This window comes from Colossoma macropomum, unplaced genomic scaffold, assembly GCF_904425465.1.
Source record: "Colossoma macropomum unplaced genomic scaffold, Colossoma_macropomum, whole genome shotgun sequence".
In the NCBI taxonomy this organism is placed as follows: Eukaryota; Metazoa; Chordata; class Actinopteri; order Characiformes; family Serrasalmidae; genus Colossoma; species Colossoma macropomum.
The window spans coordinates 34,482,218-34,506,725 of record NW_023494802.1 but is presented as its reverse complement, the minus strand read 5'-3'; the positions used below and the strand labels follow the sequence as shown (position 1 = coordinate 34,506,725).

Sequence of the window (24,508 nt, the reverse complement as noted above, 5' to 3'; positions counted from 1 at the left end):
TGTTTAGGAAGCCAGAAAAAGTCAGGTGTACTGATTCTGATAAATCCTACGCAGTTCAGAAGATCTGACAAAGGTTTGATTTCTGCACTCTAACAGACTCCAGCATTGAAGGGGCTCTAGGCTCTCCTCTGGGAAAAGAGCTGACCCCATCCTCCCCTATGAGTGACAGGAAGAAGACCAAGAGGAAGAAGAGCATGAATGTGAAAGGAGACATTGCAGCCAGCCAGGCTGACGGTGAGCCCCACTAGAACTATACAAAAAGCCTGACGACCCTACTGAATTATAAGCTTTTAATAGGGATGGGACGATAAGAGATTTTGAATAATTGACTAACTGGGCCAAATTTATTGTTAAATATGAATATCGTTATTTAAACCTCAGGTATTCTATAGTTTAATCAGTATTCCTAGGACAGTTCCTATTTTTGCCAGAGGGGGCAGCAAAGCCAACAAACGACTAAACATTTAAATAAAAGCAAAGATCATATATATATATACATAATATATATATATACATATATATATATATATATATATATATATATATAGTTCAAGTCTTATGTTGTCCACTTCACCCCTTTCTCGTTTTACTAGGGCAACAACAGCAGACTGTATAAACCTGGCAGCTGCCTCGACAGGCCCAATAAAACTGTTTTTTCAAAAATCAGCTCGTTTAAAAATGCTCAAAGGCCCAAATTAGGCCCAAAACAGCCTCTGTTACCTGGATAAAGGGGGGATGAGTCCCTAACCAAAACCACGATATTTAGCACATAGTTAAGGCCAGTGGTAAGGATTTCTGGTCCTGGTGGGCTGAATTCCTGCACAGTTTGATGACGTTCCTTCACTACAAAAAAAATTATATTTTGGCAAGTGAAATGATCTTAAAGTGGATATGTCTAATATTTGTCATTTTAAGATTGTTATAAGCTTATTATAAGATTATTTAACTTATTCCTATATATTGCTGTTGTGTGAAGAAAACCTAATATCTCCAAAATGATAACTTTACAGAAAAAGGAAAAAACCCACTTTACTTTTAATGTAAGTCAATGGAAACAGAATTAAAAGGTTAAAAGCGTTTACAAATCATGTCAAAAACTGAAAAACGACAAAAATGGAGATACGAGGTTTTGTTTCAACAGCAGCGATATGTTTTTACTTGTTTTAAGTGATTTTAGGAAAAAATATGTCAATTTATTAGCTTGTTTCATGTACATTACTTACACCAAGCAAAATTATCTGCCAATAAAGTGAAATAGTTTGACTACTTACTAAAACATCAGTGATCACTAAAATCACTAAAAACAAATAAAATATGTCTAGAAATAAGTAAAATATGCTTATAATAAGCTTACAACAATCTCACAATGAAAAACATTAGATATATCGACTAGATTTAAGATAATTTCACTTGCCAAGATACCATTTTTGTAGTGTTCTCAGACAAACCTGACTCAACTTATTAGATAATTACCAGGTTTAGTAGGTGTGTTAAAGCAGGAAAATCACCAAACTCTGCTGAACTCTGGCCCCCAGTTCCCCGTCCATGGCTTAAGACTACGAAATACTCAGAAACAGTTCTGTGCGGGTCATTTAAACCAGGACTGGAGTTTTGGATAATGGAGTTTGGAGTGTAGAATGCTTATGCATATAGGAAGAGAACAAAAACAATAAATTTTACCTATTAATTTCATGGCCGTTATTGATGATTGTTTTTAAAAAATACATATTTAGGGGCCCATATCCTGCATTTTTCTGTATTTTATTGGTCCACTTATGACGTTTACTTGGCTCTATGTACCAAAAACAGTCATAATTAATTTTACGTGACCATTTTCAAGCCTCTCCTTATCCTTAGAATTAAACAGGCTGTTTTTGTTTCTGTGCTGTTAAGACTGCTATATGTAAATGAGCTCCATTCTGATTGGCTTCCCTGTATTAATGCCTCACTGAAAAAAGAAATCCAGGCTGAAACACTATATAAGTCTGTGACATCACTGTGAGGGGGCAGGGCTAAACTGCTGTGGGCTGAATGAGCGTGCATGTGTAAGCGAGTTGGCTGTCATGACATAACAAAAACAATAATTTCAAAACAGGCTGTTTTTCATATATGGACTATATGGACTGTGGAGTGAACCGTACGTTTTGAATTATTAACAATGTTTACATACGACAACTCCATAATATGGGCTTTTAAAATTATAAGTCAAGATTAGAAATTTTGGCCTGAAAGAGTTCTATCACATGAATCCTACCGCTAAGTTTTGCCTGCCATCTGTTCTTTCTGCCTCTCCTTTATGATGTTCATGCAGATCTGACACAATGCAACTGCATTCTCTGAAATCACCTTATGTTCTCTTTTGCTTCTCTCCTTTTCTCCTCCCTTCCCTTTCTCTCTCTCTCTCTCTCTCTCCCCCTTTTGTCCTCTGCTGTCCTGGGCTAATTTCTCGCACTGCAAGCCAAGCGCAAAATGTGGAAATTGAAAAGCTTTGGTAGCTTGAGAAACATTAACAGAACAGGTAATAAGGAGCGGCGTGGATGAGATTGTACTGTTGAGCTCCAGAATGCCTGGCTGTTGCTTCGCTGTATGTGTGTCGTTGTTCATTTCTCAGCCTTGGTGCCACATCATTAGATTACAGCAAATGGATTTGTGCACCCATTTCCATCCTTCTCTCTGTCTCTTCCTCACTCCCTCTCTCTCTTTCTCTCTCTCATATGTCATGGTAATGAGAATTTGATGTATTAGTCTGAGGGCTTCAATGGGTGTCTTCCATTGATTACTTCCTCTCTGGTAAATAACTGTTGCCCATTCCTTGCAGAGGAGGAGAGCGCAGACTTTATCATCATATCGAGCACGGGGCAGAGCTGGCACTTCGAAGCCCAGAATCAGGAGGACAGAGATGCCTGGGTGCAGGCCATTGAGAGCCAAATCCTCGCCTCTTTGCAACTGTGTGAAAGTAGAAATAAGGTTGGTTTGGCAATGAATGGTAATCAAAACTGTGGTATCTGTAGGTCAGGGTTGCCCAGTTTTACCCAGAAAATGGTAATGTTTTCATTCCAATCAAGCAGAGGCACTCCTAGTCTCAGCTTCAGATGCTCAGCCCACAGAGGTACAGACCACCTGATATCTATTGCACGTTAAAGGAGCAATACAGCTAAAATGAAAGATGTAACCTTCGCTGCATCTGTTGTAAACATGCTTATTTGCTGCTAAAGTGGCACCACAGTGGTTAAAGAGTGAGATTTTCTGGTTTAAAGACAAGGGAAACCACCTTTTGATGATGTACCTTGAAAGTAGGAGAATCTGCAGATGTTTTGGGGTGGATACTTGAGGACGGGCTATTTGATTTTTTTGACCGTTGGCTGGTGAATGCAGAAGGAAGCCAGAGAGCTAATGGTACTGACAGGAAGCCAGATGTCTTGTGTGTATTTATTAGCCTCTACATCAGTGGATTTCTTTATTGCTGTGTTGGGGGATTCCCAATGGTTATATTATGTGTTTGGGTATTGCATGCTGGATATCGCAGTGAGAGGAAACCGATGAGGACGAGGGATGCAATGCTGCACTACAGGGTATCACATAACATGACAAATAATTTATTAAATGCTAGTCTTAGGCCAGAATGCCCTTTAAGTTGGCCACAATTATCAAGATTTTGTCAGTTGCATTCTAACAGGCTACCTGAAAATCCATGGTAATGTACCAGTTTTAATCTAATGGAAACACTGCTTTACAAGCAGGTGCCCATTCTATGCACTGTGACATGTCTTCTGAAGCATGTAGATATCGTAGCTCAACTGAAAAACGTGTTAATATTATGGCATCACATCTTATATAGCTTGTAAGTGAGATATCTTGACATTTTCCTGCACATACAACTTTGTTAATAACAGATTTTTTGTTGTTTTTTTTTCTACATGCCTAGTATTGGTTAGTCAAATGGGACACCATGGTGTAGCTCAGACGTATAGCATTTTAAGCTCAGCATCTAGCACCTCAACAAAGTGTCTTTCATGTCTTTCATGGGATTTCTTTCTATTGTTCTGTAAATCTTGTCCAACCTGGTGACAGTTGCTACATGAGAACACTATGACTAGGCTGATTGATCAGGTGTGTTTCGCTTCTGCTTTGTTGGAATAAGAACCACGCCAGCCCTTTTAGGTAAGATTGGACACCCCTGCGCTAGGTGAATGAAAATGCTAACCATAAATGTGTGCATATATGTGTGCCTCAGACTCGAAGGTGCAGCCAGAGTGAAGCTGTGGCAATACAAGCCATTCGCAATGCCAAAGGCAATGACCTGTGCGTGGACTGTGAGGCACCAAGTGAGTACTTCCTTAACATATTACTGAATCACATGAATATCATAACGTGCACAGCAACAACAACATCTGTGTAGCTACGAAAACTGCAAGTACACTATAGATGTATAGATGATCCTTATTGTTTCCTCCTAACAGATCCCACTTGGGCAAGTCTTAACTTGGGGGCACTCATTTGCATTGAGTGCTCAGGAATCCATCGGAACCTTGGGACACACCTGTCCCGAGTGCGCTCCCTGGACCTGGATGACTGGCCCAGTGAGCTTACCAAGGTACTAACAGCTATAGGCAACCACATGGCTAACAGCGTCTGGGAAAGGTGTACACAAGGGCGCCAAAAGCCAACACCTGAAGCAACAAGGTGAGTGGAACCTTTTGGGTTTGTTTCTGTTAAAGGCAACAAATCACAGCAAAGCCTGCCTGTACTGATGTTGTGGATAATCCAAGGTGCAGTTTTTGCAAGCCGAATGATCTTTTACCATCTTTTCAGTGCACATGAGCAGTTCCCAACTCTCTTACCAAAATCCAAGCAACAACTCCTAATCCTAAGAGTGAAGCGAAATCTGGTGATACACAGATAAACAGACTAGTTTCCTTTGCCTGTTTCATTTGTGTTTGACTCAGAGAGCAGAGGGAGTCGTGGATCCGGGCTAAATATGAGCAGAAGCTGTTCGTGGCGCCCTTGCCGACTCAGGGTGGGAGCCCAGGGGAGGTGACGTCAGCTCAGCTGCTCAGCGCCATCACGGAGAGAGACCTTCCTAGACTCCTGCTGCTGTTGGCTCACAGCACCAAGGAGCAGCTCAACGCCCCGCCAGCAGGCTCCCCTCTGCAGCCTCAAAGCCCCTTACATGCTGCCTGCCAACTGGGAGAGGTAGTCATGACTCAGCTCCTAGTCTGGGTAAGGATTGCATATGCCATGAAAATATATTAACATATATGAAAATACAGTACAGTACCTGACCATTGCCAATAATCTCCATTAAGAGTTAATTAGTGCATTCCATTATGTCTAAACATAATGCCAAAATCCAATAATAACCAATCGCAATATAGCTACTTTAAGTCATTTTACCAAAGTTAGTGTGAAAATGTAGCTAATATTCTATATGGTATATGGAATATACAGCATACACCAGCATTTTTATGTACATTCACTTTTCTTCTTAATAAATGTTGTTACTTTATATACAGTAACAACTTGAACAATACAGATTTAAATGCTACTCTAAATATCTAGTTATAGAATTTTTACCTTGAGATACCTATCTACCTTGAGATAAGACATATAACGTATTATGGATATAAAGTTTAACACAATTTGAACAAGTCATTTTTTAATCATCTGCAGCTCTGTTCTTCATTCTGGACACATCAAAATATGTATTTATGTATTATAAATGTTAACCTCTTGAATCCTAGGCTTGCTGATATTATCCATCTTAAAATATGATAATGTTGAATATAAATAACAAAAATAATAAACACTTATTTTTCCGTGATTTCTATACAGTAGTCAAAAACTACTATGAAAAATATTGGCCCACAAACAGACTTATAGAGTTTATTAACCCCTTAAAACTGCAAAGGACTGTGTGAGGGACCAATCTTCAGTTCCTCACTCTGAGTAACTATATAAATTACAGATTAGTTTCACAGCAGTTACTAAATGATGTATAGTAGTTGCTTAATAATAAACCTTAAGCTTAAAAAACTAAATACTCTGCTTGCAGTTGATTTAAACATTTTTATGTTCAGCTATCATGGATTTCCTCAGATATTTAACAACCTTTTAGCCTAACCTTAGACTTTTGTGTATAAGTGCTTCACTAGACAATAAGTTTGGTTTTCAACGCTCTGTGATTTTAATCTTTTTCTCATTTTAGTATGGCAGTGACGTGAAAGCAAAGAATCCTCAAGGTCAAACCGCTCTAACGCTGGCACGGCAAGCTGGAAGCCAAGAGTGTATTGAGATCCTGGTTCAACATGGCTGCCCCAACGAGACTTCACCGACCGCACCCACACCCATTCTCTCTCGCAAAAGTAGCATCACGAGTCTCGGACGCACCAACTCCAGGAGAAGGATCACATAACTTGGAAAACGTCATGGACAGATAAATCTTCTTCCTTTCTGACAAAACTGGTCCATTTTTATTTCATTTTGTTACAAAAGCTGTGTATGTCTCTGTGGGTGTTCTTCTCTGTCCTCATTCATAAACAACCCATCAGATTCCTCCTCAGAAAAGGCAAAAAATGTAAAAAATGTCATTGTATGAAATAAAATTAGAAATGTCTTTTTTGAAATACAGATACTGTTTCAGTCAGTTAAAGCAATATTATACATGCTAATTATACTGTAATATACCTATTACAAAGTTAAATGTAGCCTAGAGAGTTTCTCAAAGCAATCTGAGGACATGTACTCGTCATTACTGTACGACTGTCATAAAAAAAAAAACTGTTCCTTACAACAACCAACAACTGAAGGTGAATTATCATGTTTATATGGGAAAGGAATAGTATTTGTCATTGTGCAGCATTTCTAAGTACTAGAATTAATAAACTTCAATCTTTAAACCTTTTGGTAACATCCTCCTGTTTTTTTTAGGGTTGGAGGCCAAACCAAATTTACTTAAGCATGAGTAATCAGCTCATTTCTGAAAAAGTCTAACTGAGGATTTGTTATTTGAGCCAGAACAACTCAGAAGGAAAGATTCATGTAAAGGTTAGGTACAAGCATATGTCTTAGAATATGTATTATTGACAAAATCGTCGGTTCAAGTGCACATAAAGCACTTTCCTGATGCCGGAATTTTAATTGATTTTTTCAAAATTTCTTGAGATGTACAAACCCAATTGCAAAAAAGGGATAGCTTGTGAAATGCTAATAAAAACAGAAAGCAGTGATTAGTCAATTCTGTTCGACCTATATTCAACTGAAAATAGTAAAAAATACAATATTAAAATACACAATATAAACACAAGTTTTAGCCTATAAACTCTATTGCTTTTGTAAATATTTGCTCATTTCAAATTTGATGCCTGCAACATGTTCCAAAAAATGGGACAGGAGTATGTTCAGTACTGTGTTACATCACCTTTCCTTTTAACAGCGACTGAAGACACAAATTGATCCAGTTTTGTAAGCAGAATATTTAGCCATTCTAGCTGTGCAACCGTACAGCACCTTTGTTGTTGTATTTTGAGCTTAATAAGACACACATTTTCAATGGGAGACTGGACTGCAGGTAGGCCAGTCTAGCACCTGCACTCTCTGATTATACAGCCACGCTGTTGTAACATATACAGAATGTGGCTTGGTGTTGTGATGTTGTGTGGATGTGCCTGAAAGGCAGCATATGTTTCTCCAAAATGTGTTCAGTGTTAATGGTGCCTTCACAGATAAGTTAACACAGCAAGTTACCCACTAATACCCCCAATACCATGACAGACAGATATTTTGGCCTGATGTTGGTCTTTTCTTTTATACACAGAGATTTCTCTGGATTCCCTGAATCTTTTTATGTCATTATCCACAGTATAGGGTGAAATACCTGAAGTCTCTGCAATAGCTCGTTGATGAACATTATTTTTAAACTGTTGGATTATTTGCTGTTGCATGTCTGGCAAAGTGACAAGCCTCAAGCCATCCTTGCTCATAAAGGACTAGGCCTTTTCTGGATGGACCCAAGCATGACTGCATCACCTGTTTAAGATGTTTTTTTTCCAAACATTTCACAATATTTCTAGTCTTAATTTGCTCCTGTCCCAACTTTTTTGAAACGTGCTGCAGGCAATTTCAGAATGAGCATATATTTACAAATAAAAAGTTGATTAACTAGAACTTTACATATCTTGTCTTTGTACTACTTTTATTGAAATGCAGGTTAAAACAGATTTATAAATCTGTCCGTTTTTTTTTTGTTTGTTTTTATTTTCATTTTACCTACAACTACGTCCCAACTTTTTGGAATTGGGCTTGTAAGTTATTCAGAGTGGTTAAATGTGAAATTGCTCGGTGTAGAGAAATTTAAAGGCTCAGATTTCTTTACAGTGATGGTGATGGGAACCAGGGGTCGTGACACAAATGCATCCATTTTATGTACTATCCAAATAAACAGTGAACCTACACATTTTATGAAATGTTGATGATGATAAAATAGTGGTAAATGTCAAAAAATACGTTTTCTGTGGGGACTATTTGCCTTAAGACTCCATGCATGCATCTTTCTGCCATGAATAGATTTCAAAAATATACATTTTAGGCTAAAACTTAATATCTAAACCGTCATAAAACAATGTCTCAGACATCAGGCAACGTATTTGTAACCACTTCATGTAATAACTTCCAGTGAGGGAACTTTTAGAGGCATTAAACGCTTCAAATGTCTGGTTCCTATCAACACCATTGTGAACAATTCTGACTCTGTAAGTTTCTCTAAAATGGTGCTTTTACGTCAAACCACACTGAATGACTTTGTTTACATACACTTAATCATTTAATTACGCAGAAAGTTTGAAAACAATATGTGTGCTGTTAATGTTGTTAAGTACTTGTTTTGTTAATGAACTAAACATATCTCAAGTTACAATGTATTCCAGGATGCAACGGCACACATCTAGCTGTTGAGTTTTGTGACAACTTGTTTGTTCGGAATTTATAAAAATCTTTCCTTGTTTATCAGAAACTAATTCAATTGTGAAATACAACAAAACTTGAATGGTTTCTTCTCATTAGAGTCTGAATCCTAATTTGAAAACTGAATAAGGTACTTTGTCTGCAGGTTCTTGTGCAGACGGTAGTCTCTGAAAAATGAAAGTTGGTTTGTTAAAGGGGAATTCCATAGATTTTTCATAATGACTGCATAGTTTAGCCATTAAGTTGTGAACAAAGTCATTCAGAGTGGTTTATTGTGAAATGCTCCCTTCTAGAGAAACTTGCTGAATCAGAAGTGTTCATAGTAGAGATGATAGGAACCAGACATCTGAAAGCCTCTAAACTGTACCTCAGATACATCAAATGTGTGTTTTTTTTTTTAGATTTACCACTATTTAACCATTAATAATATTACATATAAAGCTCAGAAGACGTGTAGGTTCACTGGTCATTCTGGATACCAAAAAAAAAAACAGTTATATTTGCACTGTAGGCATCACTGGCTCCTATTACCAACACTGTAAAATAAACGGTTGTTAGTTTTTCCGCATTGCACTGCTTTGCTCTGAATGTAAATGTTAATGTGTTTAAATTCCCCTTTAAGCTATCATCATATGGAAGAAAAATACATTTTTATTTATATTTTATACATAAAATATATATAGTCTTATGGAAAAAAATATAGCCATTTAGCAAGTCATAATAATGGGAAAGTTTTCCATAATTATGACTTGCTATGTTATAATGATGAGTTCCTAAATCTCATAATTATGAGATAATCATAAATATGAGATTGTAAGTCATAATGACATAATAGCCATTACTATGAGATACTAAGTCATAATTATAAGAAAATAAGTGACTAAACGGCTAAATGGCTATATATTTTTTCCAGTGGCAGAAATGGGCTTCCATATAGTCAAGATTGTGTTAGAGCTAATGTCATATAAACCTAAACCTTCTGTCATACTTTTTTGCATGTAGATAAATAAATTATCCCAGGAAGAGAAAGAATAAAAGTGGTAATATTGGCATGTGACAGAACCAGAGACAGTACCACTCTGTATTAAACAAGGCCAGTAGTATGTCTTATTTATAGGCCTGCATCATAAGTGTCGCTGTGTGCTGTAGTATTTTTTTAAAGATGACACTAGTGGCAGTGTTTATTTGTTCAACTATAACTGAATCACGTACCCCACCTTTTCAAGAGTATATTTACTTCTGCTTTTCTCACCCTCTTATCCTCCACTCCTTCCCATGTCTGGGCTATTCAGTCGATGTTGTTTGGGTGTCTCGCTAAATGCAGTGCAGTGCAGTTTGAGGTTAAGGTGGCTGACTTCATGAGGAATCTTAAAAACATAAGCGCTCTCCCAGCCGGCTGCTCATTCCAGTTTTGATAGGGCTGCTCCGGCTCATTGTATGTTAGCCATTAGCCTCTGAGTCGAGGAGAGAAGTACATAAAACTGGAGAGGAGTACTGTTCACTGTAAACTACCGCCGCTCTGTGGGTAAATAGACGATTCTATATTTCCACCTATTTACGTGCTGACAGTTGTTACTGAGCTACTTCAGCACACGTTTACGGGAATTGGATTTCAGCGCCAGCCGCTATCGCGCTAGCCGCCTAGTTGGCCAGGTTAGCCAAAATAAGCTAACGTTCCGCTAGTGTACAGAACCCAGTGGACCAAGTAGCTTGTTGGCTAACGTTAGACATGTTTAAGTTAAATGGTCAATTAATAAACCTTAGTTCAGTTGAATTAGCCAGCTATCTGACCTGGCTGCCAGGTTTCTCACAAAAACACGTTAACTGTTTTTCCGGATAGACTTCAAAATGCATTACATGCTACCGTGAAAACCTCCTTTGTTTGCTAGCTAGACCGCTAGTTCGCAGGCAGATACGCCGTAGTAAGGAAGATAACGTTACGTTGTAGGATAGTTTGGTTAGCGTTAGCTACCTGCAGTCTGTTTAGGATTGTCGTTTAGATGGTACCTAAAAAACATAACCGTGACCAACTAACTTGTTTCTTAAGACTTTCATAAACGCTGTATTTTCTCCACAGTTTCACAGAGTATAGTATGTGTGTTTTTCATTTAACGCACCAACGTTACTCAGTTTCCCCCCCTTGTTTATGACCAGCTTGCTTAGTTAGCTGATGTTTGGCCTGAGGTGTTATGCTGAAAAGACCTTTAGAACCATTAGGGTTAAAACCTGATGGTTTGCCTTTCTTATAGGAATTGGCTTAATAGTTACCATTAGACACCACTAGTTTCCTGTAGGACACCTTTAGATTCCTTTAGAAAACCTTCAGGTTCATCTGGAATCAGTCCCAGGACACCTGCTAAACCATTATGATCCTTTACACTGTGATATCAGCCCTTCAGGAAAACACAAAATACCATTACTGACTACTGGACACCACCAGGAACAACAGAAACATTTAATGATTTCTGTTTTTTTTTCAGCAGGGACAGTTCAGCAGTTTGTTTCATGAGGAACACAGACTAGTCACTGTGTCATTCTTTGTCTCAGGTAACTACCTACATTAGGCAACTTAGGATGGTGCAGGGTTTTCTTTACGCTACATATTTTGTGATGATCGTAAAGTTATATCAGCTGATATAATAGGCAAGGTCTGACGAGCAGCAGCACAAATCTACCTATGGTCGGTTTCCCAGACCCAGAATAAAGGGGAATTCCACCGATTTTGTGATGTCTGCAAGATTAAAAGGTTCAGATGCAAACAAAGTCATTCAGAGTGGGTTGGTGTGAAATGCTCCACTCTAGAGAAACTGACTGAGTCAGAATTGTTCCCAGTGGTGGTGATAGGAACCAGATGTCCGCCTCCAAAAGCTCCCTCACAGAAGGTTATTTGCATGTAATGGTTACGAATGTGCTGCTTGATGCCTGAAACGTTTAATGAAAGTTTTAAGAAAAAGCTTTGGCCTATAACATAGTTTGGCGAAATAGTAACTAGTAGAAAACTTGTATTTTTAGATTTAACATTATTTTTCCATTATCATCATCACATGTAACGTCTTAGAGGACGTGTAGGTTCACTGGTGGATTTGGATAGTAAGTAAAATGGCTATATTTGTGTTGTAGACATCGCATCACTGGTTCCTGTCATCAACACTGAAAAAGAAAAAGTTAGTAAGTTTCTCTAGAATGGAGCATTTCACGTTAAACCACTCTAAATGACTTTTTACATCTCACCAACTGACTTGCCAAGACAAAATGGTAGGGGTGCACAATGTTATTGGAATCATATCGGTGTTGGCAGATAACCGGATAAAATTTTGTTAATTTTACTGCATTTTGTAACTCTATGAAAGTAAATTTTGTATTTTTCTGTAATGCGAATCCTGTTGAATTTAGTCCCAATTTCTACATTTTATAAATTTGTATATATCATTATTGACAACGGCAAATATGACATATCTATGTGCATCCCTAAAAAATAGGATTTTTAATTGCAGCAATTTAGTCCAGGGCTTAGTCCATGCCCGAGAAAACGGTTCAAACCTTTAGAACCAAATTACAGTCTGGTGTAACTGTGATGAGGTCAGTGCTCATGAACACTTATGGGTTATCTTGTATGCATTGTGTTCCAGTTAATCTAAGCTGCAGTGCCAGCCATGCGGATCAGGCTGCAAGGCTCAGGCCACGCGGCCCTTCTCCTCTCCGAACTCAACCGCTGTCGCCTCTCGCGGCTCCTCTGTGATGTGGTCCTGCAAGTCGGAGGACGTTCTTTCCCTGCCCATCGTGCAGTGCTTGCCTGTGCAGGCTCTCACTTTAACAGCCTGTTTTCCAGGAGCTCTTATGGCCAGGATGGAGTCCCTACCACCATTGCTTTGGACTTTATCTCCGCGACCAATTTTGAGAAGGTATTGACTTTCATTTACACAGGTGAGATCCTCACAGATTTGATAGACGTTGGGGTGCTGTATGAGTTGGCAGAAAGACTGGGCGTGAGGGAGCTGGTGCGTGCTTGCCACGCTACCTTCCCTGACATGAAGAGTTCAGATGGAGATGTAGATGCAGACATGGCTCCTGCCACCACCATGGCTGCCTCTGTTTGCTCTTCCTCCGCGGCCTCCTGTTCCTCTCTGTCGTCTCCTGCAGCTCCCACTCCGGTTGCTCCTTCGCCGCTCTCTCAGAGCAGGGGGCCTAGGCTCAGCCGTGCCCACATGGCTCCTATGTCGCTCTCCCAGTCTCCTAAAGCGGAGGATAGCTTTCAGTTGCATTTGAGTTACAGCCAGCTGGCTGACAGCAAGCAGAGCTCACTGGATGACCACCGTTCTCAAGCTTCTGAGATTCTTCCGGGTCTGACACTGCAGCTTAAAACGGAGCAGGAGGAGGAGAAAGTGGATGAGACCAACACCTCAGAGGACCAAGCAGTCAGCAGTGGGAGCAAACTGGTGTTAACAGAAGCATGCTCCATTCCTGACTCCTCAGCACAGGCCGGAGGAGAAAGCTGCGCCCCCTCGTCCTCTTCTGGAGATCCTCTGGAGAACCTGCAGCTCAGGGCGGTTGAAGGTGGTGTTGGACTTGGGGTTGGGACGGTCAAAGAAGCCGTTTTGTTTGGAGAGGGGGATGACACAGAAAAGAGGAGCCTACAGGAAGGGCCCCCAGAGGATGGAGATCAGTGGAGGGCGCTGGCAGGTGACATTATCGAACTGAGTGATGATGAAGAGAATTACATAGAGGAAGAGGAAGATGACGAGGAACTGATGTGCATAGAAAATGGCGGAAATGGCACAGCAGCCAGTCTAGGCCAGCTGCCTCTGTCGTCGCAGCCATGTAAAGCTTGTGGGGTTTTGCTGCCTGCAGACAATAGCGCCCTCCGCTCTCATGCAGAGACACACCTGTCCGAGACGGGGAACTGCAGAGTGTGTGGCGCTTCCTTCCCTGACCGTGTGGCCAGCATCACCCATGCCCTGACTCATGTGGGCATCATGCTTTTTTCCTGCGACATCTGCGAGCTCCAGTTCTGCACAGAGGCCAAACTCATCCGCCACAGACGCCAGTCGGTAGCGCGATGTGTCCCCCAGCAGCCCAACCAGCTGAACAGCACCTCTCAGGGGCCTGGAGGGGAATTGCAGTGTGCTGTGTGTGCTAAATCCATTCCTAAAGATTTCAAGGTCTGTATGTTCATTTAATAATCGTGATCTACGGTGTTCAATAGAAATTACAAGTGCATTTTGGCAATCCTCAAATTTACTCTAGAATTCTGAGTTAGACACTCAGAAAAATGGCGTACTCAATAGCGCCCTAAGCGCGAATAGAGATCCATTTCGGTCAACCCATTGTCTAGTTTGCAGGGCCATCTTGAGCTGAATTCACAGTGTTAGGAAAGGGAAAATGCTGATCTCTGCAGAGTTGTGGAATTTGACGCACCTGTCCTAAATTCCAGACCTGGTTAGCTGCATTAGCCTTGTAACTTCTGTGCAAAGGAAGAACAAGCTTTAGACGCCCAGCTGTCTTTGCTGATTGATTAGATTTGAAGTAACTGGAAAACTATGTCAGTTTGATTTTTTGCTGAACCTTCATTTTGAAAATTGACAATCTATTTCTTTGAGCTACCTCTATGCTGTATTGGATTTCTATTGCTGTAGTAGTACTCGGTGCTCGTTGGATTTTTTTTTTTATGCCTTTATAAAGGAGTCTCGTTTCTGGCCAATTGATGTTTTGATTTTGTAATTTTTTCCCAATTTTTCTTGTCTAATTTTTCTCTGTAAATAATCCTTCTTTCAGGCTGTCAGGGACCACGTACAGAGCCATGTGTGTTTGCGAACCTTGCGTTGTGGTGTGTGCCAGTCACCCCAGCCGTCTCGGTGTACCCTTCTGTGGCACACCCTGACGCACCTCCTCCTCATTCACTCCTGTCCACAGTGTGCCTGTCCCTTCCTGGAGCGCCCTCTGCTGGACAGACACTTAGCTATGCATGCTGAAGAAGGAGGACTATTGAAAGAGGATGAAGGCGGTCAGGAAGGTGGTACAGAAGGCCAGGGGGAATTTCAGTGCTTCTTGTGTCCACAGACATTCCGTACGGACACAGCCTTCCATTACCACCTCAGCATGCACCCAAGTGAATCGCAAGGTGGCCAGACATGGCCAGTAAAGCGCAAGGCGGACCAGTCGCTGGAGTTTTCTTCCTCCTCTTCCTCCCCACTAGAGGCAAGTGGCTTGGGCAAACTTGGTGGCCTGGGATTTAACATGGGCATGGGGCTTGGCCTTCCAGACAAAGCGCTTCAAGGGGGAATGCCGTTTCCCGCTGGATTCTTGCAGAACGGAAGCTCCTCAGGCTCTGCTTCCGCAGGCACGGGTCTCAAGCAGAAGTGGTACCGCTGCCGGTACTGTGGCAAGCGCTTCGCGCACTCTGGCGAATTCACGTACCACTTGCGCATTCACACGGGAGAGAAGCCGTACCAATGCAAAGTGTGTCTACGTTTCTTCCGCGGTCGTTCCACCATGATCTGCCACCTGAAGACGCATGCCGGAGCCCTCATGTACCGCTGCACCGTCTGCGGCCTCTACTTCTCCACACTCAAGATGGTCTCCTCACATATGGAGCTCCACAAAGACCACTTGCCTCCGGACTTCAACATAGAGGAGACGTTCATGTACAATGATCACTCCAAAGAGCCTCTCCCTAATCTGGACTCATGAATTTATACTCACACGTTTATACTGTGCCTCAGTAATAATAAAGTGATGCACCGAAATTTGGACCAAATTCGAAAATGGAATCAAAATTCCAAAAATTCTGACTGAAAAAGTAAGCCGTTTACATTTTTTAGGACTGCCACAAAGTCAGTGATGTCATTTATGAAAATGTCTTTTTAAAATGCCTCATAATGCTCTTTAATGTTAATATATAAGTCATATGACAGATTGCAGTTAGCGTTAGGGGCAAAAAGGCTATTGTTGTGTTGTTGCATCATAAAAAAATAAATCCAGTGATCTCTGGCAACAGCGAAGAGAGAAGCTGAAGAAGGCATAATATTGCCTAATCGAATAATAGTTTTTAGGGGTAATCAATTATAGAAATAATTGTTTGTTGCAGTCCTAATTATTAAAGATTTTTAAAATTTAAACACCAGGATGAAATCGATGAACCATCAGAATATAACACGTCATTTCAAAAATATTATTAATTAGTAAAAAGGCAAAACAAATCAATAGAATTAATGCAAAGGTCCAAAAAAGGCAAAAAAAAAAAATAAAGAAATCCACTGTGTCCTTAATTTCAGTTTATGTTTTGGCCAAGAATTTTAAGGTGCATCACAAATTTTTAAGAAATGGTTTGGCCAAAAAACAAATTTACACAGTTTTCCACTTAGCCCAGGTGTAGTCAGTCAGCCAAGACATATTTTGTTTAGATTAGCACTGGAGCTACGAGGCTAACGTTGTTTAGGAGCCAGTATGACTTACTGTGAGCTCTAAAAATGAAAACTTCACCATGTAGCTAAATGGAGGGGGGTTTTTTAGACAGCAAGTGTTGTGCTGAATTCTGACTCCCACCCAGAACTCCCCTTTGCATTCATGTTATGAACATGTGCTGAGTTTTCATAAATTCAAGATTTATGGTTATTTTTAAAAAGTAACAAATTGCAAAAGTGAACTTATGCTTGCTCACAATAAGTCATACTGTGTCTAAAACACATCAACACATCTGCGCAAACTTGGACGGCAAACATATCTCAGCTCATCGGCTGCATCATTTGATTTTTCGCCAAACTATTCCTTTAATCTCACTCATTATCAGTCACTGTTGTTGAGGACCAAGTGTCTGTAGACTTTAGGATGTAACAATGTTTTATGTAGTTGAAAAAGGAGACATTTTAAAAGAAGCAGAATTTTAATTTCAGTCGGTACTGTTACTACATTGCCACATGGTGGCAGTGTTTAGGTATTCTCAAAATGGGTGAGGACGGACTAATTATTGTCCCTGCGGATGTTGAGCTGAGTGTTAGTTTAGGATTACCACTTGATATTCTTCCTTCAACTCATCTTGTAATCAATATAAGCTAAAAGATTAAGGTTGTTCCAGAGCGTTAAAACAACATATCTCATGGGTGGCTGTGGTGGTGTTGTTGAGCTTCTTTTTTATTTAAGAGGCACAAAATGGCAGCAGTTGTGCTCTGGAAGCAGAAGCAAACTGCTTTATCACATACAGAGATGTTTATCACGTAGAATTAGAAATGCCTATTCATGATATTCCCTACTATTTGTATGTTGTGTATTAATTCACCATAAAGTGCTCCAAAGGGTCATTCGTACAAGGTTAGTTTTATGTATTATGATAGGAAATTGCAGAAGGGAATAACCAAGGCCGAAAAAAGAAGCTAATATATCTGTCAGACTTTTTACAGAGTTAAAGCTTCCCCAAGGAATCATGGGTGTGGATGGTAAAGAATGTTGGCACAACAGATGAAAGCTTTATTCATTCCTCTGTGACATTTTTATAAGCTTCAAAAACAGTGTTCACCTTTATTTGAATATGCTTTGAAGACAACTGAATTTAAAGAACACTCTTGAGAGCACTGTAAAGATATAATCATGATGATGTTGGTAAAATTTTAACAATTAGTGGACCCAAACACAGTTGTGAGAAAGTTTGTGACTTCTTTGGGAGTTATGTGGGTTTCTGCACGAATGGTTCCAAAAATGTAATCCGATCTTCATCTGCGTCATCGTAATTATAACATCTTATGTAACAAAACAACCGTGTAACTATAACACCTGTAATATCTTATGTAACAAAGAAATGCATTATTTTACAGTGCCATATCTTAATCAAACAAGTGGTTTAAGCAGCCAAGGTCTTTGATAGAACATTCACTATGTGAACTCTTGTTTATAACCAGTGGTACCTTCTTTTTTAGCAGTAACTTCAACCAAACGCTTTATGTAGCTGCTGATCCTGTGCAGTGTTTCGGATGGATTTTAGCTGAGAACTGTTTCAGTTTATGTATATTCCTACAATGTCCTGGTTGGACTGCCTGCCTCAGGTTATGCCACTGCATTTTAATCGGACTGCATGTTAAGTCAGGATTCATGTGTTGCCATTCTGCTGCAGTTTCTTGATATTACTTGAATACCTTCGATAATTGCAAGCCATCCATTTGTCTTTTCTGTCAACAGAACATATTGAAAATTTAACAATATTCAATAGTGCTGTGGAACAAACTTGAGACAAGCAGTACTTTTGTTTTCTTGTGAAGTTGTTCAATCATAATTTGAACATGAACACTCGTTCGCTGTTTTATTTTAATGGTAGACTCATGGACGCACAAGTTTTCGATTGGAAGAGATGCTAGCAGATGCTTAGCTGTCACTCTAGCATTATTTGTTATTTGTTGAGGGATTCTTTGCCATGCTTTTGCACTGATATATGCTTACTACTACAAAGAAAATATCAACAGTGTTGATTTTATTTAGCGTGTTACTGTTGGTACAATGAGCTAAAACAACTTCTCTTCTTAGGTTCTCTGAAACACCTATTTGTTTAGTGATGCATTAATCGAGTCGACTCTGACTTTCCACTCCTGCCAATGGAATCGATGGATTCGACTCCTGGACTCCTTAATACTAACCAAGACGGCACCAGAACCATTGATAAATGTAAATAGCGGAAATTAAACCATCTTAAAGGTAGATTACCCACTTTTTTGACTTGCTACAGATCATAGTGAATTTATAAATTTTTGTAATAGCAAGTTCTGTCACATAAATTTGAGTTCTAATATTCCTGGGCTGGACATGGCTGTTATCCTCTAGCAAACTGAGATGCTGTTGAAGCTACCTGTAGTCTTGTAATTGAACTAATGCTACTCAGACTCAAACTTCTCCCTGCAGTATACATACAGCCATCAAAATATCTATTGAGACTTCAAGCAGCTTGACTTTCTGAGTCATTGGCCAAGAGCCGAGCCCGACTCCCGTAAGCATTATAATTTTGATACCTCTCACTACTTTTATTGGGGCCATGTTGTACATGGGCGGAATTTGGTTATGAACACCATTGGTCAATTTAAATGAAGATTTTTAGGTTGCTTCATAAAATGTTTAACAAAATGATGTGTTTCAGAGTTAAAGACACTTTTAGCACAAGATTAAAACGATGGTAGATTCTTTGTGTGGCGCTCCAACCAGACTGCACTAGAGTATTGTAAAGCAGCAAAGTCTGGGGCTGTTTTTCTTACAGTGGTGTCAGTGAGCTTGAGTTCATTGATGAGATCATAAAAGAATACTTTGCTAAATGAAAAAGCTTTGGAATGGTCTGTTTAAAAGAAATGGCACTTGGTTTTACATTTTGTTTTCCAACACGATGAACAAATACTTCTTTGTGTCTCTGTAGGTACATAGAAGTTAGAGGACGTCATCAAAATTATGCAGGTCAAACTTGCACCCGATTTAATTGCAACAATTGATTTAAGTTATTCTCTTTTTAAGTGGTCATCATCCTTTCACATACCTTTTCCATAAACAAACTTGATTAAAACATGGTTAAACAATGTTTAGTGAAGATCTGGCTCTGTGAAATAATGTTTTTTTGTTTTGGTTTTTTTATATGTCCATCTTTGTTATTTATTATGTCTTGGGTGAAAAACATCACATTTTATGATCCATTCATGCAGGAATGCAGATAATTCCAAAGGGATCAGGAGCTTTTTTCTCACAACTGTAAGGCAGCAATAAGTAGCATTTTTTAAAGTCATAAAATTGTGATTTTGGTGGGGGGAGACAAAACCCATTTTACAGTGGTCTGGGTGAATAGTACGCAACCCAAGTTGTTAATATCTCTATCTGACAGGTAAACAATAGAAATGATACCTATTGCTCCTTTAAACAGTGATTGTCACAACCGGGCGGGGTTATTTCCACAGCGTGTGATATTTTTCTAATGTGAAAAAATTGCCTTATCAGACACGTTAAGATATGTAAGTATTTATTTATTGTATTTATAGATTTTTAAGTTGATACATTATATTTTGTATTGAGTGTTTTCATGAATGGATATGTATTGCTTTGTTCACAACTGTATTTGTTTAGTATGTGTTCTGAATAAAATTAAGATCATAAACATGCAGGTGTTGTTGCTGGTGAAGCTAAAGTGGAGTCAGAGTCAAAGTCACAACTTTCCTCTTTGAGTCATTCTGTGTTCAGTCTGGCATCTCTGCCATCACAGCAAACATTTTTTTAAAATGTGAAACACCTGAAGGAACTGGATTGTAGCTTACTCGTTCACGTTTAGCAGGCAAAAGTTTCTCCACATGGAGGTGCTGTCAGCGGTCAAACTGATTTAAAGCACTGTTTTGCAAGAGCAGTGCTTTACATCAATGACACTGTGCACTTGTGTCCATTGGACAAAAAAAAAAACATTAAGACCATTAAATCTCCTCTAATGAACTGTTTGAGATATGCACTATTAATAAAAAAAAAGAAAAGCAAATAAAAAAACTGCCAACTGAGTCACAAGTCTTAATTTTTTTAATGCATGTATATAACATCAACATCTGTTACAGTATATACACATTCAGTGAGACATCTGATTTATGTAAAAAAAAAAAAAAAGGTTTTGTCCAGTCTGGTGCAACCGAAGAACTGTAGTTTATGGCTAATGAATCTTACTGGTTTTACATGCTCTGATGAAGGTGATAAATGACCACTGAGTAGTGATCATATAAGCAATTGTCATGGATCAGTGTGGACAAAAGCTCTGTTGGCCAACTTTAAATAAAGATGGACGTTCAGAACGAAGGTATTGTTATAGAAAAAGCTTACAGAAAAAAACTCGCAGCAGGACCAAGTTACATTTTTTTTTCCAGTGAACAGATCATACTTGGCTAATAGTTTCCTTTGAAGTGTGGCGTGTTCCTAGATGTTACCATTGCTTCCTGTGGGAGTCTGAGGCAGGCAGTTTTCTTCCTTCCTCTCTTGAAACCAAAGTTGGGGATGCCAAAAGTGGTATTTGTTTACATAAGATTTCAACTCCAGCGAGTCTTTTGACTACAGTGTTTACAAGCAATAAAAACAAACCATTTAGAGTCTTTAAATGTTCTTTGTCATTCACTGTTTGTTCTTGTGCAAAAAATTGGACATTTTTGAAGGGAACATTAGCCTAACCCTTTCCAAAAAAAAAAAACAAACAAGAAAAAAACAAAAACATGAAGATGGATGACAATCATGGTGTGATGCTTTGAGTGTCCAAAGGTGTTACTAACTGTCTTTTAGAAGGACATTTTGGGAAAACATTGAGAATTTATTTTTATTCACAGCAGCACATTAGGAGAAGCTCCAAAGTGTTTCCTTTCTTGCTTCTCCCAGGGGACTCTACAGTGAGCTGCTGGGATTTAAATTCTTTAGGGTCCTATATCTGAGTGACTGGTGCTGGCATTGCTGATCTTTCGCTCCTTCCCTGGCGCCGCTGTCCCCGTGCCGTTGGCTGGGGCGTTGGCACTGGCAGGTGGTAGAGGAGAGATGTAGGAAATTATGCCGTTGATAAGATTGGCGCGGAAGCTTTTGCTCAAGAAGTTGTAGAGGATGGGGTTGGCAATGCAGTGGAAAAGCGAAAGGCACTGCACTACACTGAAGGAGAAGTATAGCACCTCCACTGCATTGCAGGACATCAGGTGTGGGTTCAAGTCATCCACCATCAATAGGAACATCACCAAGTGGTAGGGCAGCCAGCAGGCCACGAACACCAGTGAGTAGACGTGCACTAGCCACAGGTCCCGGCGGCCCTGGACATCCGGGGATGCCCGGGCAGCTCGGGCAATTAGGACGTTGCAGGTGATGATCATGGATGCAGGTCCCAGAAACTGGAAGATCAGACACAGGAAAGCCACAGATACAAACCATTCGGTGTAATTGTGTTCAGGCACCATGTAGCAGCCGGGCTCATCCCACTCCAGCAGGTCCACATGCACGTTCTCCAGGAGTGCCAGCACCACGGACAGCAGCCACAGCCCGCCACAAAGCAGCCAGCGTCTGTGCTTGGGCTGCAGCGGGAATAAGGGCAGTGCATTCGGTCGCGTTAAGGACAGGTACCTCTCCAGGGTCATGAAGGCCAGAAAGAAGGAGCTGCTGTAGAAGTTGATGACGTAGATGAGGTGGGTCAACTTGCACAAGAAGCGGCCCCAAATCCATACCTTGTCCATGGTCACCTCTAGCATGAAGAAGGGCATAGTGAGCACCACCATCAGGTCGGACAGGCTGACGTTGATGATGCAGAAGAGCACGCCACTGGCAGAGTGGCGTCGCCGCCAGTTCACCCAAACCACCAAGCTGTTCTCGGCCAGGCCCACCATGAATAGGAACAGGTAGAGGAGGAAGAGGGCAATGCGCCGTGCATCCCTGTCCAGGTCAAAGGTGCAATCGTAGAACCACAGGTGAGGGTAATCGGTTGTGTTGACATCATGCGACATGATCTAGGGAGAAAGAGGAAAGGGTTTGCATGGGTGGGTGTACTCAGAAATTCAGTGGAACTGTCGTTGCCTTTGCAAGTTTGCCTTTGCGGAAACTGCTGCCTTGCAAGAAATGCAAAAGAAGACGTAATCAAAATAAATAAATAAATAAATAAATAAATCTATCTCTGTTTAAACACTACAAACATGATTTTACGTAAAGATGTTTGCTTTAACATTAATGCAGACCTGGATTTTGCACTTTTGGACCAGAGGGGCATTCACCCACCCTTACAGAAGTTAACTGCAGACGTCAGGATGCGTTTTTCCCCAATTTTCCATAGTGTATATATAAAATAACCTCAACTTTGAGATACTAACTCAAAGCGCTTAAGTTTGGCTTTACTGTTCTTGGGAAATTTTCCCAGTCAGGGTGGCTCTTCTCATAACCAGCCTTACATAATGGGTATGGCATACGGCAAGGCAGAAATCACTGAGGAATTTCTCTTTATATTTCCCATAGTCGCATTGTGAAGCTTTCAGGAAGGGCATGTACTGCACTATTAACTACCATAATCAACTCGAGGCAGTTCTAGATGATCGAGATATAGCAAAAGGCATGCATGCTTGATTCTTAGAATCATTTTGGAAAGTTTTTAGTAATTATCAAGAATAGAGAGTGTGACCAGGTGTCTAATGAAGGTTCTATGAATAGGGGCTCAAATTCATTAAAACTTTTGAACCGTTTTAATCAGCATTTGAAATGATGCATCTTAATGATCTGGAGTTCATTTTAATAAAAAAAAGAATTCAGAAGGCCTACCTTGCCTGTGTAGAGAGTGCCAGTGGACAAGCTGGAGTGAGGGTAGACCCCTCTGGTGGAGCACTATCCTGGAGAAATGAAGATTGTGCTGGCTGGAGATGTGTGGAGCTTCAGTCTTTGCCCTGGCGGGAATGGGGCATTAAGCCCTCCTCTCTATGCCTCTCTCTGTCTCTGTCTCTCTCCCTCCCCCTTCTGTGTCTTTAGCAGAGCTGCTGATAGGACATATTCCCAGGACAGGAAGGAGGCATACTCGGCAGGAAAGACTCCCAGGAAATACCTCTTTCCCTGGTAAAGCTGCAAATAGCGGTCCAGGTGAGATATTGGTGATATCTGTCTATCAAATCCACCAAAGCAATCAAAGTGCAAGCATTCATGCATTACGTAAGGATACACATGTGAGTATGGGATGTGTGATCATGTCAGCTTCTTTATGGAGTTGCTCATTTTTGCTACAAGATTTCAAGATTAAGAGATATGGAAGTACAGGTCGATGTATGGAAATTAAGCTGCAAAAACAGCCTATTCTGAATTCAATGTTTTTGCCAAAAGCTACATATATATATATTATATATATATATATATATATATATATATATATATATATACTTTTTTCCAAGTCATTTTGGGCAATTTCTATTGGTCCATTTATCATGACATTTACACACAATGTAAAGTTTTGCTCTTTTTTAACAAAATTTTTAAATTACAATTAAAATAGAGATATGTGGTTTTGTTCCGACAGCAGCGATATGTAACATATACCCACGTATCCAGCCTACATCAGTTTAACCCACCCCTTCACGTTGAAGTTATAAGTCAGGGGTGTCAAATTCAACCACTTAAGGGGCCATATTAAAAAATCTTAACAAATCCGAGGGCCAGAGCGAGTTTATATTCAAATACGCCAAAACGTCAACAGCAAAATATAGCCACTTGTGGTACACCTTCAAATATTACATGTGAATACTTGATATGTGTAGACTACATTAGCTACTTTTAACTCTTTAATGTCCCCAGGATGTAGGTCTTTTAAACCTACCTGTGTGCTTGGTCTCAACATCTGACATATTTTCTGCTGTTCATTTATTCTTAATCAGTTTCTGAGCTGCTGAGTGTTTATAGTGTTGATAGTGTTTATGTTGGTTGTACTGCAGCTAATACGCAGTTGGTGTGTTTGGTGATATGACGTTTGCAATAGGGTATAAAACTACTGTCCCATAGATTGCTGTTGGGGGAAGGAGTGAAAATATTTTCGAGGGCCAAACTGGATTGTTCCACGGGCCTTTTCCTGGCCTGC

General features: G+C 40.0%; 3 protein-coding genes across 7 annotated transcripts in view; 2 read left to right on the top strand and 1 right to left on the bottom strand.

Annotated features, from left to right (window-relative positions):
- Positions 1–6,900, top strand: part of agap2 (ArfGAP with GTPase domain, ankyrin repeat and PH domain 2) — a 39,704-nt gene extending 32,804 nt beyond the window's left edge. For 2 of the 4 annotated variants that reach the window (XM_036591728.1, XM_036591726.1), the window contains exons 13-19: positions 97–234; positions 2,459–2,518; positions 2,819–2,967; positions 4,235–4,325; positions 4,461–4,683; positions 4,947–5,220; positions 6,206–6,900. In XM_036591728.1, coding sequence (XP_036447621.1) covers positions 97–234; positions 2,459–2,518; positions 2,819–2,967; positions 4,235–4,325; positions 4,461–4,683; positions 4,947–5,220; positions 6,206–6,412 — 1,142 coding nt within the window. In that variant the 3' untranslated portion in view covers positions 6,413–6,900. The remainder of the gene's footprint in view (positions 1–96; positions 235–2,458; positions 2,519–2,818; positions 2,968–4,234; positions 4,326–4,460; positions 4,684–4,946; positions 5,221–6,205) is intronic. The other 2 variants (XM_036591729.1, XM_036591727.1) reach the window with 1 other exon arrangement.
- A 3,130-nt stretch (positions 6,901–10,030) lies between these two features.
- On the top strand, positions 10,031–20,065 carry LOC118822522 (zinc finger and BTB domain-containing protein 39). 2 transcript variants are annotated; one of them, XM_036591618.1, is made up of 4 exons: positions 10,031–10,483; positions 11,439–11,505; positions 12,588–14,117; positions 14,731–20,065. In XM_036591618.1, the coding sequence occupies exons 3-4, from the start codon at positions 12,612–12,614 to the stop codon at positions 15,643–15,645; spliced, it is 2,421 nt and encodes an 806-aa protein (XP_036447511.1). In that variant the 5' UTR covers positions 10,031–10,483; positions 11,439–11,505; positions 12,588–12,611; the 3' UTR covers positions 15,646–20,065. The 2 variants fall into 2 exon arrangements, with proteins under 2 accessions (XP_036447511.1, XP_036447512.1); XM_036591619.1 differs by lacking the exon at positions 11,439–11,505.
- Positions 20,066–20,807: 742 nt separating this feature from the next.
- gpr182 (G protein-coupled receptor 182) lies at positions 20,808–23,418 on the bottom strand. Its single transcript, XM_036591620.1, has 2 exons — positions 23,212–23,418; positions 20,808–22,412 (listed from the first exon to the last, which is right to left on the bottom strand). Exon 2 carries the CDS (start codon positions 22,407–22,409, stop codon positions 21,345–21,347), a length of 1,065 nt encoding a protein of 354 aa, XP_036447513.1. The 5' UTR covers positions 22,410–22,412; positions 23,212–23,418; the 3' UTR covers positions 20,808–21,344.
- Positions 23,419–24,508: the final 1,090 nt, after the last annotated feature.

What these genes read in the sequence shown, in the direction of transcription:
- gpr182 (XM_036591620.1), bottom strand. Translation starts at nt 22,409, where the DNA reads ATGTCGCATGATGTCAACACAACCGATTACCCTCACCTGTGGTTCTAC.
- LOC118822522 (XM_036591619.1), top strand. Translation starts at nt 12,612, where the DNA reads ATGCGGATCAGGCTGCAAGGCTCAGGCCACGCGGCCCTTCTCCTCTCC. An exon ending in CCATTCCTAAAGATTTCAAG is followed by an intron (nt 14,118 to 14,730) that starts GTCTGTATGTTC and finishes TCCTTCTTTCAG; the next exon opens with GCTGTCAGGGACCACGTACA.